The sequence below is a fragment of the Ptychodera flava genome, chromosome 9 (genome assembly GCF_041260155.1).
Source record: "Ptychodera flava strain L36383 chromosome 9, AS_Pfla_20210202, whole genome shotgun sequence".
NCBI classification, from domain to species: Eukaryota; Metazoa; Hemichordata; class Enteropneusta; family Ptychoderidae; genus Ptychodera; species Ptychodera flava.
This window is the reverse complement of record NC_091936.1, coordinates 42,572,870-42,593,652: the sequence shown is the minus strand read 5'-3', so window position 1 is coordinate 42,593,652 and position 20,783 is coordinate 42,572,870. Positions and strand designations below refer to the sequence as shown.

Genomic DNA, 20,783 nt, shown 5'->3' with positions numbered 1-20,783 from the left:
TCTGGGTTTTTTATAACATGAAGGTAGCTTTCGAGAGAGAAATCTTTTTTCAACTCTCTGTATGTGCGAAGTTTATTTTTATGGTGCCCTTGTCTGGTATCATCATGAATCAATTCAAATGCACATTTTTCAAATAGCTGTTTAACTTTTACATTGAAATTAGTTTTAAAGTGTTTGTCATTTTCTATCTTTACATTCATGGCATCTCCAATATTTACGAGCAGCAACGATTGTTTAATTCCTGACACCCAATTATCTGTATGTGCATTGTCCAGTTGACAACCCAGATCATAAGCCTCACGAGTCAGTGTTGTATCAGATTTCGTACTTATTTTTAACCAATATTTGACCATTTGTGTTATGCTTGAAACAATTAGAGGATATCTACCCAGTTCCATTAGACATGCTATGTTGGATGCTTTGTTATTCACTTTAAGTATGTGCTTGCAAAATTTAATGTGCAACTTTTCAATTGTGTTTGTTAAGTTTGTGAGTATGGTTTTTGCATTTGTGCATATGTCTGCAGTCCATACTTCTGTACAGTATAGCAGAATAGGTTTTATCATGGCATCAAACATTTGTAAATGGACCTTAATTGGAATATTTAACTCTGCAAAGAGTAACTGTCTCAATTTAAAACATGCCTTCATAGCTCTGTTTTTCAAATCAATTTGTGCTCTGTTTAGTTTTCCTGTAATATTTAACTTTATGCCAAGGTAAGTGTATGTTGACACATTTTCCAACTCATTACCATGTATAGTAAATTTAAATTTGTTGAAAATTTTCCCCGATTTGTTGAAAACCATGATTTTTGATTTGAGAATGTTTATGCCTAAATGCCATTTTTCACAATAATGCCCTACTGAATTTATAGCATTCTGTAGCCCCGTAGGTGTCTCAGATAGTAGAAGTAAGTCATCTGCATAAAGTAGACATGATAAAGTACTCCGTAATAAAGTTGGTGGGTCATTGCTGACACAATTAAGCGAATCTTTTATGTCATTAATGTATAGGTTAAAAAGCAGTGGGCTTAAGCCGTCACCTTGCCTTATTCCTCTCTCCATGGGAAAATGTTCAGTGAGTCCCTCTTTCACCCTAATGCAACCCTTCGAATTTAAATAAATTGACTTAATGATGTTATAAAATTTCCCTGTGATACCATACTTTATTAATTTGTGTAGAAGCCCCACATGCCAAATTGAATCAAAGGCTTTCTGAAAGTCTATGAAACAGCCAAAAATATATTTCCCCTTACTCAGATACTTTGTAAGTAATTGTTTTAAAACAAATATATGATCACATGTACTAAACTCTGGCATAAAGCCAATTTGTTCCCTAATTATAAGGTTTTCATTTTTAATATGAGTAATTAGTCTTTGTTTTAGAACTGAAGTAAAAAGTTTACTAATTGTACTTAGCAATGTTATCCCTCGTAATTTCTCGGGTCATTTTTGTCTCCTTTTTTATATATCGGTACAATAATGCCTGTGTTATGCATCAGGAAAGTGACCGCTAGCTAAGATTATGTTGAAAAGAGTTTTGATTTGTTTAATTAATACATGTCTACTTGCTTTTATCATTTCATTTGTTATTTTATCCATACCTGGGGCTTTCCTGTTCTTTAAAGTACTGATGGCTTTTTGAATTTCTAATTCAGAAATGGGTTTGTCCAAAGCTGATATCTGTGTTCCCAGCCTCTGTTGATCTATCATAACATTCTCATCTATTAATGGCAAATCTACCTTTGTATTAAGTGCCTTAAATGACTGTACCACCTTTCTTTTTCAATTGGTGTGTGTTCACTGCTATTATTTTGTGAATCTGATTTCAACTCATTAATCAGCTCCCAGTACTTATTTGGGTTTGATTTCCCCAAGCTGTCTAATTTGTTTAAAATCTGACTTTTAAATTCTCTTCTCTTTGTTTTAACTAGACGTTTATATTGTTTCTTTAAATTGTAGCACGAGCTCCGTAATTCAGTATTATATGGGTCTCTGCTCAACTTAGTTGATAATTTGTAAACATCATTTTTTAATTACCAAGATCATTGGTATACCACTTTGTTTCCTAGAGGTGCTTAACTTCTTGCCCTTTTGTTCCTTTTTTTTCCTTATAATGCGTTTATGGAGACTAGCTCCTGCTGTTTGTAGGAATATGTTGATAACATTGCACAAGCTGTATTAACTGACTGTATTGTGGCATCAAAATTTGTTTTTAAAATTATTAATGAGTGATGCAATGTGTGGATTATGTAATGCTTCATAAAAGTAATACCTAGAGTCGCAGTCCCATACAAAAGTAAAATCATTGCTACGTCTATCTTGATTAATTTTTATATTAGTATCTACATTATTTAAGTAGGCGTTAGTTTGTAACTGAAATTCAGTTTGGCAATGATCTGATATAGAAATGTTCAGTGGGTGAACCTTAAAAAATAGAATTTTGCTAAATAAGTTAGTACTGACGATACTATAGTCCACAGTACTGCTGCCATGCCTTTGGTGACAGGTGAATTTTCCAATACTGTCTCCAATACATCTCCCATTAAGAATTACCATATCGGTGGCCATGCACAGATCTAAAAGTTGGTCACCATAATAATTTTTCATTGAAATATCCTGTGAATTTCGTTTTTTGAAAGCAATGTCTGCATTTGATAAATGATAGTCGTCTTGTTCATAAATTGCAACCTCCTGTATATTCTTAGTACGTGCATTGAAATCTCCAGTGAGAATAATTGCCCCCTTTTTTGAAAATTTTGCAATATCTTTTTCCAACAGCTGAAACTGGTTTGACTCTTTCCAGCTAAAAATACTTGACCCTTGTGGACTAAAATATAGGGTACAAATAAAGATATCATCATCTAAGTTAAAAAAGTTACTATCTAAACGAACCCAAATAAAATCTTCAGAACTACTTTCCATCTGCGTAATACCAGCAGTAAAAATATCTCTAAAATAAAATGCAACTCCTCCAGAGGGTGAGCGTGCTTTTCTATGTTGTTTGGTTCTAGCCGAATGAAAATAACTATATTTTGAAATATTAATATTTGAGTCAACTCTTGTTTTTGTCTCTACTAGACTTAAAAAATCAAACCTTTCTAAACTACTTAAAAAACTGCTATCTCTAACTTTCTGTTCTAAATTTCCATAAATATTCCATGTAGTAAATTTCAGTGTACTTCTCGCTATTGCGGAACACACCATGTCAAGAGTTCAAAAGTAGTGACAGTGAAGTTAAGTATTGTGACATAAAGATACCTGATTCAAGGTCCTCACATATCTAAAGGACGGATGTCAATGATGTATTCATTTGTTGATAAAATTCAATATGTTCGTCAAAAACTCCCTCACGAGGTGCTTTCCTTTATCGTTATTGCTGTTGCTGTTGTGATTGTTGTTTGCATTGTATTTGTAATTCCAGGAGCCATTAGTGTTATACTCTCTCCCTCGATTAGTGCATTTCTTTGGAATGTGCTCTTCTCCAATCCTTGGATTTGGCTGATTGTTACCCATCTGTGTCAGAATAACTTTGTAGATGCTTCTCTTCATGTTTGCCACTAGGAAAGCAGTGCCTTTGTAATTTGGATGTACTTCATCTTCAAACAACTCCAATCTAATATTATTCACTCTGTCTTGGAAATTGTTTTGTATGAAGTGTAGGTTTTGTGAATTGTCACTCATGAAATGGAGAGTGTCATTAAATTCACTGCTGGCGTGATTGAAGGTATCATTGCCTAACCTCGGTAAAATGCTTGATATAAACACTTTACTTTTTGGATAGGTTGCTCTAGTTGTGTCGATTAGATCTTTATACTTCTTTTGGCACATGTCAAGTGGTGTCCCGTTTGCAATGTTATTTGATCCAATGTGTATTACATATCATTCAATTTTGTTGGTGTTACCATAGTTAAACAAACATCTAGAACTGTCTTTTTAATGTCTGACGCCCGAACAGTGTTGAAAAACTAAATCCCTTGCTATCTACCGCCACCCCGTCGTCAAAAACGAAAGTTCCCTAAGTTGGAATCACGTGGTGCAAATTTCTAAATTTTAATTTCGATTTGCTGTTAGGCCCTAACATTGCACAACTAGAGGTTTCGTCTGTAAAGTCGCTATTCCTACTTAGGAAAACCAACACAATTTAGCATGTTACTCAATTCTCAATTTCTATTTGCATTTACTGATTAAAAGTAAGGTTGGCCGACAAAGATATCGCGCTGAACGTGTTATTCATAATTGAGGAATACAGCGCTAAGGAAACACACCTAAGGGATCGTTCAGTTTTTACGGCGGGGGGGGGGGGGGCGGCAAAATCTTGTCGCCGGTGTTCAAAAAAGTATAGAACCCCCTGCATTTTTCGTGATAAAAAGATGACCCCCTTTGTCAGACGAAAAAATTTGATGACCCCCCCCCCCCCGCTGAAAAATAACCAAAGCCTACATGTCAACCCGCACGGTTTGGATTTGAACTCCGGTACGCGGCGCACTTTATTCGTGTAGCAGAGATGCCAGTGCACAAACTTCTCAGCCACATCCATGCAAACGTCTGTTAATTAGGACGACTGTAAGGCAATTTTAACTTCATTTCCATAGATAACTTATGTCCATGGTCATTGTATAAAGTAAACTTTATTGGAGTGGTTCGCCAAAGGCAGCCCTCCGGTTAAGAGGGTCATGGGCCATTACGTAAAGTCAACTTTATTCTAGTGGGCCACCAAAGGTGGCCCGCTGGTAAAGAGGGTCGATCATGGCCATGGCATAAAGTGAACTTTATTGTAGGTATTATGTTTTTGAAAATGTGGTGACCCCCCTTTCCTACCAGTGAAAAAGCGATGACCCCCCTTTCGCGGATTCCAAAATTACGATGACCCCCCCCGGATTTTGCCGCCCCCCCCCGGCCGTAAAAACTGAACGGTCCCTAAGATCGAAATTTGGTCCAATTTTAGTGTAAATGGTCAAGTGAACCGATGATATCATGAAATTTGCCTATATTTCGACTTTCATTCTCTGATTTCAGGGTGAAAAAATGGTTGGCCGAATAATGTCACCGAGTCACGTGTAATGTTTTCTTATTATTGATGACTCAAATACTTTTCTCGAAATTAAAGTTAAAAAGGTAAAATCGAATAGTTTGATACGTCAGAGTTTAACCATTAGAATGCAAAAGTAAACTTGTGTTCAAAATTTTCGAACATTGTTTTTCATCAACAAAATAACATTTTCAGGAAAGGGTGAAAACGATCTATGATACCTCCGATGTTTCAATTGAAAATTGTAAAAACTACGATATCATTATAGGCTCCGTCCACGAGCTGGAGTAATGAGTTACAGGAACACAAACCAAAGTTGTCCGAATTTTAACGATAAATATCGCGCTTGCATTACTATATTTAGTATTGTTGTTGTAAATGTAAATGCAAGTATTCTGTCTATTGTTTAATGGGTTACTGGGTTAACTCTACTTAGCAGACCTTAGACATATCATGCAAATGGTCAGATATTTGTCGTTACTGCGTAGTATACTGTATACATTCAATTTGGCATATTGAACAGTAGCAGCAACAACGAAGTAAATGATGACTTCGCTTTTTTATCTATTGAAGGAAACAAAAGAAAGACGAAAACAAAATCCTAACTAATTTCGGAATTCCGAAGTCCGAAAAGTACGCATATAATGTCATAGGTGTATATTTGTAGGCGGTTTACAAATATAACACTACAGAAATGTGTTACCCTAGAATTTGTGCTACACCGTTCCAAGCTTCGCTTGCCAAGGCCTGTCTGTTCGGGCAGCTGGATGCTTCCCGTATTTAGTGGAAGACTCCTGTCTGGCTAACGAGCCGTGCGAGCGGACGATGCGTTCCAAGAGCATGTGATAAGCAATCAGCTGGGTGATTTTTAGATATCATTTGAAAAATAAGCCGCACATCTTGTTTTTAGACAAAAAAATTAGCAGATTTTTTAGAAATTATTAAAAAATTCCATTCAGCTGAAAATTTTAGGAGATTTGCAAGAAATTAGCTGATATTTTTTCCTGAATTGCTTTGTTCTTCTGAAAAATCAGTTGATATTTTTTCCCGAATTGCTTTGTTCATCCAAAATATCAGCTGAATTTTTTAGTGAATATGAATTTTAAAATGACATTTTTAGGATGTGAAATATCTTAACTGGAAAGTTATGGTACAATTATATTCAGTATTAGGGGGCCTATAGTAACATGAACTTTAATATCTGGTCAGAAAATTTGAGAAATTTACGCCGCTTTGTTCGGAGATCAGTTCGGAATGCGTTGAAAGTTACTCGCCCATGTTGTCTTCTTGAACTTGGCAATGATTATTTTCAATACAACGTGTACATTGACGGTAAAAGCGCCGAAATTATACTGTACCAAGCACAGGTCTACAGTCTACACGGCCCATTGCCCGAAAGAGGACAGTCACTTAGGTTAAAGGTCAAATTTCTTACACGGTATTTGTACTATATAACATGTATAATATGCATTGGGACCTAAATTACTCCTTGATATTTCTTACGAACATCAAAATACAACAATGCAATTATTTGACAACAGTTTTGCTTCACCTTTATAATCTATGGACAATCCTGTCTTTCAAATTACTTTATTTACATATTGCATTTATAGTAATATTCTGATTTAAATCCGGAAGTTTGTTCTGAAGGTCTTCGCTTGCTTCACACAGCTTCAATACAAACATGGCGTCGGCGGGTACAGAAGAACGACGCTCTGCGCTAGAAGTTCCGACTGCAACCTTGATTTCCTTCGACGATGTCGGCGATTCTGAGCCAAAGCAAGAAACTCAGATTAAAACGGAAGAACAGAGGTGCAAGAAAGAAGAAGAGAAACCAGAAGAATTCAGCCAGGTAGAGTGAACACAGACAAAGTTTAGTGCGCGAACCGGGCCAAGCACCTGTACATAGTTGTGAACACCATGTCAGTATGTGTATTACATGTTCAGAAGGGACGACACTGTCCATCACTGGTAGAGCGCAATAAAGAATGTTTCCATACGCAAAGACAGTGGAACACAAACAGAAACTACGTGTTTAATACTTAGAAACTATGCGATTCTACCATAGTCATTTTACTCGTACACAGTTTCAGTTTTTGTGCGGAAATACCACGCCCCCCAAAAGCGAGTATAAGTATACTATTAGTAGAACCAGAGCCTTTATTAAAGTTTATTCTCGACTTTGCACGACAATCGTGCTAGCTGTCCTGTACTGCACAGACACATGCGGAAGTTCAAGGAGACAAAGAAATGTGCAACAATAGCAATGGTAAACAGGGAAGTTGAAAAAAGACATTTAAAAATAAGGGAAACCACGACAAGAGAAACGAAAAAACTCTTGCTTTGAACAATTTTGCCCCCTGCTACTTAAATATAATGCAGAACAGCCATGTACAGTGTACTGCTTAACATACAAATGTAATAAAAACGAAGATGTATAACGTTAAGAATTTTTAATTGTGTAACGCAATGTGTGTCCATGTACCCCTTTATTTCTTTTGTCAACAAACCAACATGGTTCTACATCCATTCAGTTTATCTACACGGAACAGCATGTGCAACATATAGTTTAATGTACACAAATTATAAACTGTGAAAGTAATACCTTTATGCTCATATTATAATCAAAAGGAGCAAAAACAGCAATCACTGCTCCAGGCACTCAGATATGTTTTTGATGTCTGTTGTAACCTTCAAACAATTTTAATTTATTAGTAATTGTCATGAAGTAGACTACAGCATTTGCAACTGTACAAATTGTGTTCATTCTGGTAGATCTTTTCCATGAAAATGAAAGACAGCATATAAACTCTTTCACCAGCATGGTGCGTCCCTTGCATCAGATTCTTTTCTCAGGAGAAGCTGGATTTGTAGACAGTGAATTGTGGTACAAGTATTGAAGCAGGAAATATGAAAAAGGGTTGTATTGCAGTTTTGTTGGTAGACCAGCTAGCACTAGTGTGCTGAATGGTTGTAAAACAATGTTTTGTACCCCTGAAATATAGTTACACTGTTAAATGTTAATGTTCAAATTTTATGTTTTATAGTTTGTTTTTGATTGTTTTTACGGTTGTATTCTGGCTTTATTGTGAACAGATGTTTTATTTTCTGTGGCCCAGACCAACCATGTGTTTTCCTTTGGCCAATGATTCAAAATAGGAAAAAACAACAACTACATAAAGTTTCAGTTATAGGTTCAATTGCCCAAACAGCAAATCAAAGCAAGGTTACATATTTCTCGCTAGTCACTACTTTACAAATGCTAGGATTAGCGAGCAACACAGTTCAATAACTTGATTAACTTTATATCTCATCTGGTATGTATTGATGGATTCATAAAATGTCAACACTGATCAGATGTGCTGAATAACAATTTTTCATGTAACTTCTGAACTTCTTCAAATGAAATCAGAATAGTATACCGGTATATTAGTCATGTCTTTAATTTCACCAGTATGGGTTACTTCAGTTGGCGGATACTCTGGAGTTTATCATGTGAAGTTCAAACATGTGACTTCCTGATAAGATAGGGTAACAGGAAAGTTCCTGTAACTCTGTCAGCATAACAGTGGGATGTGATTTAGCAGATATGCCGAACACATCAAAAAATAACTGTGTGTGCTTTATTCTGTTGTTCATATATTTAAAATGCAACAGTAGTCAGTTTTCTTCATTGTACAGTACCATGAACTTTAAATGTTCGTGTAGACAAACCATCAACACCTACACACATGTAAAAGAATCCATGGCTCTACAAGAGTTATAACAGATGCTTTTCAGTGTGTTACCTGATGTATCAGATATCGCTGGTGAGTAAGGCTCACATGATTCTGTTATTTCATTGTATCTCTGCTTCCTCTTGGAAACAGTGTCTTACCATGTCAACTGGCTGAACATGAAATTATCACATACTGAAATTGATTTTAGAGAAGTCAAGTGGAGCATCCATTGTATTGCATTAATTTCAACCAGTAAAACACTTCAATGATGCATAATTTTTTTTTTGTGCGACTACGTTTTGAAGTATCAGTTCATTCAAGGTAGTATGCACCTTGAAAATGAAAGACTTAAACTTTTGCTAAAAGTTTTCTCAAGTAATCTGTCAACCATTCTCTTCAAAATCAAGAATAAAATCAGGGACCATCATGTAAATTTGGTAATGGAGAAATAACATACCCAATATTTACTGATATTTGAAATTCAAAATGGCCGCCATCCCTGTGTTACTTCTATGGAGCAAAAGAAAATTTTCAATTTTTGAGAAACTAAGATGATGAACTTTTTTCTTACACCAAGAGCTTTAAAATGAACCTCCACAAGTTGTAAATTAGAGAAAAATTGTAAAATTTGAGAGTCCAGATATCTGTCCCTTACCTTTAATAAAGTACTTACCGGTACCTTTTATGCTTATCGTTCAGACAGAAACTTCAAAACCAAAACTGTGTGGATATCTTGACAAACTAGGCGCCAAGGGGCTGATAAAATCATACAAGACAAGATGGTAAGTAAATAAGTGTTTCATTATTGTATAATTACACTCTTATGGCACTTTAGTCTAGCGTTTGTTAGTATGTGGGGTTGCAAACCCCAAGGTACAATTGCTCGGGGACAGATATTTGGACTCTCCAACTTTTACAATATTCTTTTTGCCTGTGACTTGTGGGGGCTCATTTTGAAACTTTAAGCAAACAAAGTTTTCAATGGCTCGGTTTTGTGAAAATCAGGAATTCTTATTTTGCCCCTAGAGATACACAGGGATGTTGATCATTTTGAATTTCAAATATCAGTAAAGTTTGGGTAATTTATTTCTCCAGTACCAAAATTTGCTTGATGACCTCCAATATACTGATTTTGAAATAGAATGGTTGAAAGTTTGCTTGAGGAAAGTTTTAGCAAAAGTTGAAGTCTTTCATTTTTATCGCAAAAGTTGAAGTCTTTCATTTTATCGCAAAATTTCAGCCAGAAACTGAAACTTTCAGACCAAGATATTCTTCACACTTGAAGATCAATATTATAGGAATACTTTTCAGGGAAAAAACGAATTTCGTGTTTTCGACGTAAGATGCCCCGGTAAATGTGGAAAGCTACCTTAACTTGATAGATACTATACTAATGCAGTTTCAACTATGCTATTGTCTTTTTGTGCATTTCTTTAAGCAAAATGCTGTTGATTGACAGTGGTTGTTTGCACTTTCATTTCTCCACCACATTTTTGTCACATTTATAAAGAAAAATTAAGTACACCTTGTCAAGAGTCTAAGTCTTCAAGAAAATTTTTAAAAAATTGATCCTGGATTCTGCATAATCAGGGCTCAAACTGAACTTTTTTATCTACCGGTATTTGACTTGATCTACAGGCAAGTATCCAGAAAGTTTACTTGCCAAATGGGTAAACCTTGCTTGCCTCAATTTTTAGTTCATAGTTGGTATGTATATAAATACCATAAAGAACTTATATGGTGAGTTGGTGGCATCTGTATGTCTGTATGTATGTATGTATGTGCAGATGTATGTCCGTCACATGCAAAAGCTCCCAAACTGCTGTAAAGTTGTTCAAATGAACACGTCAGTGTCAAAAATATGCAAATGAGGGAAGAAAAAGGGAAATCCTGTAAATGTGCGGGAGTGGTGGCATTAACTGAAACAGCGCACACATCTGAGTTGGAGATTCCGTAATCTCTAACCTGTTGGTATGCAGTGTACCTATTATGTGTAGGAGTGGTGGCAGTGACTGAAACAGGCTACTCCACTGACCTTGAGTCATTTCCTGCCATTGTTCATAAACTGATAAATATTGGTAGACCTGCTGAAACCATATGAAGGATTGTGTTGAAATATTCTTCTGCTAAGACCTTATTTACTTTTGTCATTCTTGTTTTTCTGGTTTTAATATTTCTTGATGGACCAATTCAAACCAAATATGAGCACACTGTCCTTGACGGTATTTTTTTGTCTCTGTCTATTTTTTGTTAGCTCCCATAGCCATATGTATATATGGCAATGGAAGCTATTCTTATAGGCTAGGGAAATGTCTGTATGTATGTATGTCTGTATGTCTGTATGTCTGTATGTCTGTATGTCTGTCCGTCAACATCAAAAACTCCAAAACCGCTGCACATTTCATCTTGATATTTGGTGTGTACATGGATGATGGGCTGTAGATGAGATTTTGTTCAAATGAAGTTGTCATTGCCAAAATATGCAAATTAAGTGAAAAAATGTAAAAACAGTCAAAATTGAAAATCTCAATAACCACTGAGCAGATTACATAAAAAATTAGCATGTAAGTACTTTGGGCTGACCTGAAATAATTGTGCTTTTTTTGATTTTTGATATTGTTGAAAATATACAAATTAGTGCCAAAAAGGCGTTTTTGGTAAAAAATCTTCTTCTTCATGAACCGCTGGTCAGACAGCTTTGATATTTGGTATACAGGTCCCTAGGGATAACCCAAATTGGATTTGTTCAAATTGTGATGAAATATGCAAATCTGTATTTTTAAGGAATTTTTTTGTCATTTTTGGTCAAAAATTTATTTCATCAAAAACGCTCGTCTGACAGCTTTGATATTTGGTATACAGGTCCCTAGGGATAACCCAATTTGGATTTGTTCAAATTGTGATGAAATATGCAAATCTGTATTTTTAAGGAATTTTTTTGTCATTTTTGGTCAAAAATTTATTTCATCAAAACCGCTCGTCTGACAGCTTTGATATTTGGTATACAGGTCCCTAGGGATAACCCAATTTGGATTTGTTCAAATTGTGATGAAATATGCAAATCTGTATTTTTAAGGAATTTTTTTGTCATTTTTGGTCAAAAATTTATTTCATCAAAACCGCTCGTCTGACAGTTTTGATATTTGGTATACAGGTTCCTACAGATAAACTAAATATGATATATAGAATATATGATGAAATCTGCAATTTTGTATTTTTGGTGCAATTTTTGACATTTTGGTCAAAAATGTGTTGCTCAAAAACTACGTGTCTGATGCCTTTGATATTTGGTATACAGGTTCCTGGGGGTTCTCCTTGTGTGATATAGTGAAATTTGATGAAATCTTCAATTTTTGTATTTTTGGGTCAATATTTGCCATTTTGGTCAAAATATTTGTTTCTCAAAAGTTACTCATGTGATAGCTTTGATATTTTGTATACATTTTTATACATAATTATGATGAACTCATCAATTTCGTATATTTGCAGCTAATGTTGCCATTTAGGTCAGGCCATCCTGAAATGAGCTATCAAAGATCTCAACCATCTTCATCAATACATATGTCACAAAAAGTTGCTCTCTACATAACACAGCAGAGCTCTGTCGACTATTGGGTCGCTTGTTTTTTTCAAAACCGCTGGTCAGACAGCTTTAATATTGGTTAACAGGTCCCTAGGATGACCTAGTGAGATGATTTCATACAGTCAGGAAATACTTAATTTTGTATCCATGTCTATAGTAGCTTCAGGGACATTGGCCCTATGTTTAAGATAATGTTTTGATTCAGTAAGCATTTGAAATGGTAAACTGTATTTGGTGTTGAAATGCGGTAAAAAATAATGAGAAAACATAGCTGAGGTGATTTTAGCAGGTTTGGTTTCCAACAAATATATTCAAAGTTTTTTTCAATGTTAAAGAGTGATGGAGGGGGGGGGGGGTCCTGGCAGATTTTGAAAAAAATCCAAACAAATGTCAATAAAAAAATCAGCCACAGAAGGTTTGTCAAAAAGAAAAGGTGGGATAGTGGGAAAAAAAGAATGTACAGTGTATCGGATAAAAAAGATGTTCCTCATCAATCTTCCAGACAACCCCCTTTTATCAAATGGTACACCCCTGATGTATTTTTGTGTGCCATTAAACATGCAGTGTATTTTAGTTTAAGATGTCAATCAAGTTAGGTAAGGATTTGAAAGGAATAGTCAAGTTCACCACAGTTTAACTTTATCTCTTGTGTCATCATCCTTGTGTAATTGGTTAAGTTTGTAAGTTGCTCCAGATGTGGATATACCAGCTGTTCTGGAAGAAAACAATGTTTACTTTTCCCTATAGGGTTTCTGAGTTAATGATTGCATGTTGAAATCTCTCCATGTATCTGGTGCATGGGCAAAATGTAAATATTTGTTGCATGTTATGTATTTCAGTCTATGTCAAATATTGTAAATGAAAAATCAAGAACAGTTTGCTGTGTGCTTGTACAAGATAACATGTATGTCAATTAAATTATATAAAATAATTAAATATTAAATATTAAATTAAATTATGTCAATTAAATATTAAAACTGCCTTGCAGTTTGATTGTCTTAAAAATTATCACAGAAGTAGAAAATGAAAAGAAACTAATCAAATTGCTGTAACATATTCACCTCAGTGTCTGTAGGCCTATACTTAACTATTTTATCATTACATTCAGCTTTTTGTTATATCTTTATCACTCTCCATGGGCCAAGGCACACTTGGGGTCAATGTCATCACTCTGTGCCAGTCTGTGAATGTCCGTGAGTCTGTCTGTATTTAGGCGCATGTTTCATACAATTGGTGGTTTGTTTTGATAACTATATTTGGTATATAGGGATAACCTAGCAATACAATTTTTTTGACAAAATGTGACATGACTTCGGTGACCTTTGACCTCAAATATACATATTTGTCCATAACTCCAGTAACCACAAGTGCTACACCCTTCATGTATAGTATGATTGGACACCTTATGCCACATATTGTACCTCATTAATTATGTGCATATCTAATTTTGAGCAAGCCAATAGAGCCAGAGGTCTGATTTTTGATATATAGGGATAACTATAGGAGAGAATTTTTTTTTGACAAATGTAATGTGACCTCGGTGACCTTTGACCTCAAATATACATATTTGTCCATAACTCAGTAACCACAAGTGCTACACCCTTCATATCTGGTATGATTGGACACCTTATGATGCCACATATTGTAGCTCATTAATTATGCACATATCTCATTCTGAGCAAGCCAATAGAGCTGGATGTCTGATTTTTGGTATATAGGGATAACTATAGAAGAGAAATTTTTTGACCAAATGTCATGTGACCTTGATGACCTTTTACCTAAAATATATGTTTTATGTCAATAAATAAGTAACTACAAGTGCTATGTCCTTGTATTTAGTAGGATGGGAGACCTTATGACAACACATGCTTTACCTCATTAATTTTGCACACATCTAATTCTGGGCAAGTGAATAGAGCTAGAGGTCTGATTTTTTGGCATATAGGGATTAATTAGCAATATAATTTTTTTTTCAAAATGTCATGTAACCTCAATGACCTTTGACCTTGATTATACATATATATGCATATCTCAGTAACCACAAGTTCTATACCCTCCAATTTTGATAGGATATTAGACCTTAAGATGTCACATCTTGTACCTCATTTATTATGTGCATATGTATTTCTTGGCTGGCCAATACTGCTAGAGGTCTGATCTTTTTTCCCGATTTAGAACCATAACTTAGACATGCCTCATGTGTTTCAAATTGGGAACAACGACATAGACCTATTTGCCCATAGATCTCAACATATACACTCCAGTGATACTTCTTAATGACCACATTTCCCTGCCCCATCAAGACTAATACTCCTATTACAAGTGGGGACTGTCATTGTCAATGACTTGTTCAGTTAATGGTTGTATCACAGTATACGATATTTCTAATTCTGTATTTTTTCCATTTTCTATTCTGAATAAATACATTAAACATATTTCACTGTCTCCAGTACATTACATTTAAGTATTTTCACTTCATGCACTTTATCCCTTTCACACATGTTCAAATATCTGACCAGAGAACAAACACTAAATAGTCCAGGATGGGAGCTACAGTGTCATTGACGCTATTTTTTGTTTTGTTTGTATTGATGTTCTTGTCTATTGTCACAATCCATAAGTGTTGGTCTTTGTGATCTTTGCCTACTCGTCCACTGATATTCCAGTGTAGGGTTGGAGTCATAGAGGTGAAGGGGAGGCCCATCAATAGATATTAACATAAGCATATCAAGGGCTTATGATGAACAACGAAATAGATGCTTTGCGAAATCGCGAAATCACGAAATGACAACATTTCCACAACCCCAAATTTTTTTTTTCAATAAAGTCTACCGTAATATTTAAATAATGTCCGTGACCACAGCAGTTGGTTTACTGGGTTTAATGAACGGATTAGGTACGTAATGGAATATTTTGAAGTGACTTCAATCACGGTCGAACTACAAAGTGATACATGGCGAAATCATGGGCCGCCATGAAAATATCAGTATGAACACGTACTCCCACAGTCACTACGGTATCTGTTTAGTCAGGGGAGTTGTGAAGCTTCACAAATCTCTCACGAAATAAAGCCATAACATTTTGGAATTGAGGTTTTTAATCTTCAAACACTAGCTGTCGAAACACAGCTATCTGTAGGCGGGAAGCATGCGTAGCTATACGATGGCGGGGTTGACCTTTGATCTGCATAGCTCGCTTTGCATGACAGGGCTGGTTTTCGCCGGAGTGCTCATGGGTTGAATGAGATGACCAATGGTGGCAGATACGAATGCTTCCCTCGCATTGATAGAGAAAAGTAGGCTTTGTGGAAGTTTACAAGCGAGGCTGGGTAGTGTGTTACCGGCGTTATACGGCCTCCCACCACAGCCTTGCAGACTGATATAGAAAAAACCGCTGTGGCTCCTCAGAAATACGGTGGGCAGTTTTGCCGAAAACAGCCCATTTTGAATCCAAAACTGGCATTGATCTTCGTTTTCGAGCACACCCACCTCGCCTAGGTACACGATGTACCCAGCCGCGCTTGTAAACTTCCGCAAAACCTACTTTTCTCTATCTCATTCAACCCATGAGCACTCGGGCAAAAACAACCCCGCCACCGCATAGCTTAAGCTACGCACGCCAACAGATAGCTGCATTTCGACAGCTAGTGTTTGAAGATTAAAACCTCAATTCCAAAATGTTATGGCTTTATTTCGAGAGAGTTTTGCGAAGCTTCACAACTCCCCTGACTAAACAGGTGACTGTGGAAATACGTGTTCATACTGATATTTTCATGGCGGCCCATGATTTCGCCATGTATCACTTTGTAGTTCGACCGTGATTGAAGTCACTTCAAAATATTCCATTACGTACCTAATCCGTTCATTAAACCCAGTAAACCAACTGCTGTGGTCACGGACATTATTTAAATATTAGATTTTATTGAAAAAAAATTTGGGGGTTGTGGAAATGTTGTCATTTCGTGATTTCGCGATTTCGCAAAGCATCTATTTCGTTGTTCATCATAAGCCCATATCAAGTGTCTTTGGAGTCAGTTGCGACAAGTGCAAGTTTTACATTAATGAGATTAGATTTCTCTAGGGAGGAAAGACAACAGCTGGATATCAATGTGCATTGCTGAATGTTGACGTCTCGCAGATTAATAGTTGTTGGCTTGTCAGTGTAATCACCGCTTCAGTGACTTGAAACTCGATAACAGTGAGCATTGTTCAACAAAATTTATTGAGTCTTTTATTTCCAAAACATGTAAATTTGATATCAGTCTGTCACTTGCCCAAAGGGGAAAGTGCAATTGATTTTTACTTGCCTGATTTCAGGTTTTACTTGCCCAGGGCAAGTGGGCAACCTTTAAGTTTGAGCTCTGGTAATGAAAGGTGGTAGATGCAAAAAGTATGAAGAATTACCATACATTACTGTGTTTCTTATAATTATGTGATCTGATTAAAGAAGTGACCCTATTGTAATCAGATCAATAGGATTGATTTATAACACTTGGTTTTGATCAACTAGTTATAACATACACAGCTGTCATTTCCCTGCATAAAACTGCTGCTACTAAAGACTATGAAAGAGCAAATATTTGCTGTAAGAAATTATGTAATTTTCTATTTACTTACAGCTCATCAAACTTAAAAGCATACAGTTCAATGTTTTGGATGTTAGAAGCACTGAAATCTTTGTGTTCTTCAATGGACAGCCATGATGAATGTTTCTGCGTGGTGTATTGAGACTGTCTGAATGTGTACTGAAGTACACTAAGTAACGTCTGAGCGTAGTCTGTGTAACTACACTTTAGCAATGATTACACAAGTCAACATTATGTGCACTTTCTTGTGTGATTTGATTTCCAATCGATTTATGATAATCGTGTTTGTATTTACTATTATTCTTCTGGAGTACATTCCACTATCACAAATGACAGAACTAGTATTAAAGCTCCATAAGTTGTATCTTTTGGCTATTTTTTCAGAACTTGTTTTGTGGTTTCCCTACAATTTCTGCATTGAATCCCTAAACTGTAATTTAATGCCAAGTATTTAGCATATCAACACAACCTATATGAGTATAATCTCCATTGTTATTGTTGAAAATTGGTTTCAAGCATGACACATGGATTACGGTCAGACACGGTAGTTGATATCAGAAGCAGAATACTGAAAAACTTGCCACAAGTTACAGCTTATGTCCCTTTAAAAAAGTAATCTTTAAAAAATTGATGATATGATAGTACAGAATTTTCATCTCTTCTGTTACTGATGAGACTTACTTATCTTGTTTGTTGTAAAGGTTTATTTATGACCCAAGACGATGTCAACTGTACTACTACAGAACACCGAACGATTTTGTTCCGCTTGGGTAAGGAGTTTTTACATTTGAGTGTGCATAATGAGTTCATTTTATACTGGAACACTGATGAACTTCCCATTTTCAAAAAGGTAATACAGAATATGTGACATGTTTCAGCAAATTGGTTCTTTCCAGTAACTAATAACATTCTTGACATAACTTTATAGAGAGCAATCATGCATATAACCAGTACCATTCAATAAAAATTTAAGCTCTTCCCAAAAATGCTTCCAACATTCTGTTTGTTCCAAAAATTGATTCCTTGCTGTCTTGGACTAAATATCCACTTTGTGAATAGGGATATCAAATTTGATGTGTTTTGATATTCATTTTCCAATATTCATGTTCCAATATCAATATTTCAGACTTGCCATTTGCAAAGAATAAAAGAATCTCACTTTTGTTTTCAGGTCGATTGAAATTGCAAATGCATCATTTACATTTGACCAAAATGACAGTGAAAAAAAGGGCCAATTTGAAATTGTGTAAGTATAGACGTCTTTAGTACGGAGTATTGTTGAATGAGACCAAACATATTCAATTACATGTAACCAGAGTGCTTCAGGAACAAGAACTGGGAGAAAAAGAACAGTTAAAATATTTTTGCTTTTGCTTTACCAAGAAGTTACTGATGTTTGCTCCATGATCTGATGAAAGCATTATTATGTCTTTTGAAAATGTAGATTGTTGATGAATGAACTGAAATGTCACCAGTCACCAATTGCAAATGTAGATATGTTACTAAATATAGCATTGTATGCTGACATTTAAAATGCTGCAATTAACAGAAATGCAGATAAATTTGGCTTTTTATTCTATTAACATTTATGTAGTAACCTTTTGAATGCCAAAGTCAATTTTGTTGCATTGATAGCATATATATATATATACATTCCTTCCTGTGAAATCAGAATTATATGGACTGATTTAGTCTGAAATAAAGTGAAATAATAATAAAATAAATGTATACCAAACTTTCTTTTTTGCAGATCAAGACTTCAAATATTTTTGTCAAAAAGTAGCTCATGGAAATTGTTGTCCATTTGTTCTAAAATTATTAGAAAATATTACAGAATATTAAAAAAATGGTAAAATGTGTGATGAAAAAATTTGATGGGAAAATTACAGCACTCAAATGGTTAAAAAATGGATTTGTGTTTCTGTCAATCTTGTGTATGTTATTGTATATTGTAGTAAGTTTTGTCAAAAATATCACTAAGACATATAGAGGATTTATTATTTAATTTATATGATATTATTTATTCAATATTTATTTATATATATAGAACTTGTGACATCATTAGGAGTGTGCCCTGTGGTTAGTGAAGGTGTGGTTGATTTTCAGGCAATAGGGCTGTTCACAATTGATGTTAAATAAATAGTGTCTGCATTTTTAAATTATGCTTTTGAAAATTACGCTTGCAAGAATGACGAAAATTCATCTCAGTAGGCGACTGATAGTGTAACAATGAATACTAAAAGGCATATTCATGACTCAGAGTACAAGCTGGAAAAACGGCCATGCATGCAACATTGATAAAATTTATTTGCATTTAAAGCAGTAGTGTCCAATGTTGAACACTTACAGCTATATTTACTTACAAATCTGTAACTGTGAACAGCACTAATTGTATCAATGCAGTTTAACCTACACCCAAGGTATTACTCAACAATGGACAGTTCAACCAGCTTAACTTTTGTTCGGCTACTTCAACCTATTTTTCTGTTTACATGTCACAGAACAAAAGATCGCACCTATCATCTCCAAGCCAAGGATAAGCACACTATGATGTTCTGGTTGCAAGAACTTCAAGTAAGTGTCATGCAGAATATTGTGATATCACTGAGTACAGAAGTGAACTTGACTTAAATCAGATGTTATCTATTCCAATATTGCTTCGGTATTTTTCTATTGTTTAGTATGGTGACTTTGAATATTATTCAGGAAAATGGGAATCCAGTTCGATTAGTACGATCATGATCGTGATTTGCCAATCATTATCGTGATCGCCCTTTCGAATATGCCCAATAACAAGTATGATTGACGATCACAACAATCATGGCCCAGAGCGTGATTGGTGTGATTACAAGATGGCGGACAAGGCAGCCACCAGTGCTGAAGGCAGAAACGGTGCTAATTTTAAAGTTTCAGAGAGTAAAATTTGATCATTAAAGCAATATTTTAAGTGGATTGTAGTCACAAGATGCTGGTTTAATTGCTTCTGTTATACTAAAAATAAATACCATGATTTACACGAATTTTGAAAAAAATGCTTATTTGTTCAGAACACAGTGCAGGCTAGGCGCACTACCGAGTACATACAGTTAGTACAATAAACTATTCCACGTAATGAAAATTTGATGGAAATGTTTACCGATAAACTTTAACACCAGGAGAACCGTAGGTAGGGATCATTACGTATGCTGCAGCTCGGCAGAAATGCATCAACTCTGAGGGCAGCCGTGTCCACTGAAAACATGATCATGATAACCGGTTTTGCTGACAACCTCGATTTAGAAAATGATGTCACATATATCATAATCATGATCATGCAAATCAAACGCACCCCAATTGTCTGAGAGGGTGCACCATTGGTGCATCCAATTGTCTGAGAGGACACACCATTGGTTCATCAAATTGTCTGAGAGGGCACACCATTGGTGCATCCAATTGTCTGAGAGGGCACACCATTGGTGCATCCAATTGTCTGAGAGGGCACACCATTGGTGCATCCATGTCTGAGACGGCACACCATTGGTGCATCCAATTGTCTGAGAGGACACACCACATTACGGGAAAGCTCCATTAACTTAGGAATACCATACTTCCCTACTTAGTTATCAGAGGATCAATTTCACAGACCTGCCTTCACTACAATGGCACTACAATGGCACCAGCTGGATAAGATAAACATAACAATGGAACATTCACACCTTGGGGGGATTAAAAGTGTTCTGTTTGTCACCCAAGTTGGTCAGGCAAGGACCCGGGTTTCAGGTACCATGCAAGTTAATGCAATCTTTCCCTAATGATTGGTGCATCCAATTGTCTGAGAGGACACTTTATGAAAATCAATATTACAGATAATCACCTGATACAAATT

At 35.6% G+C, this 20,783-nt stretch overlaps 1 protein-coding gene across 1 annotated transcript in view; it reads left to right on the top strand.

Annotated features, from left to right (window-relative positions):
- Positions 1-6,703: 6,703 nt before the first annotated feature.
- LOC139141076 (TBC1 domain family member 2B-like) overlaps positions 6,704-20,783 on the top strand; it is a 59,222-nt gene continuing 45,142 nt past the window's right edge. The window contains exons 1-5 of the mRNA XM_070710649.1: positions 6,704-6,883; positions 9,450-9,532; positions 17,620-17,688; positions 18,090-18,164; positions 19,420-19,492. Of these exons, the coding sequence (XP_070566750.1) occupies positions 6,716-6,883; positions 9,450-9,532; positions 17,620-17,688; positions 18,090-18,164; positions 19,420-19,492 (468 nt within the window). The 5' untranslated portion in view covers positions 6,704-6,715. The remainder of the gene's footprint in view (positions 6,884-9,449; positions 9,533-17,619; positions 17,689-18,089; positions 18,165-19,419; positions 19,493-20,783) is intronic.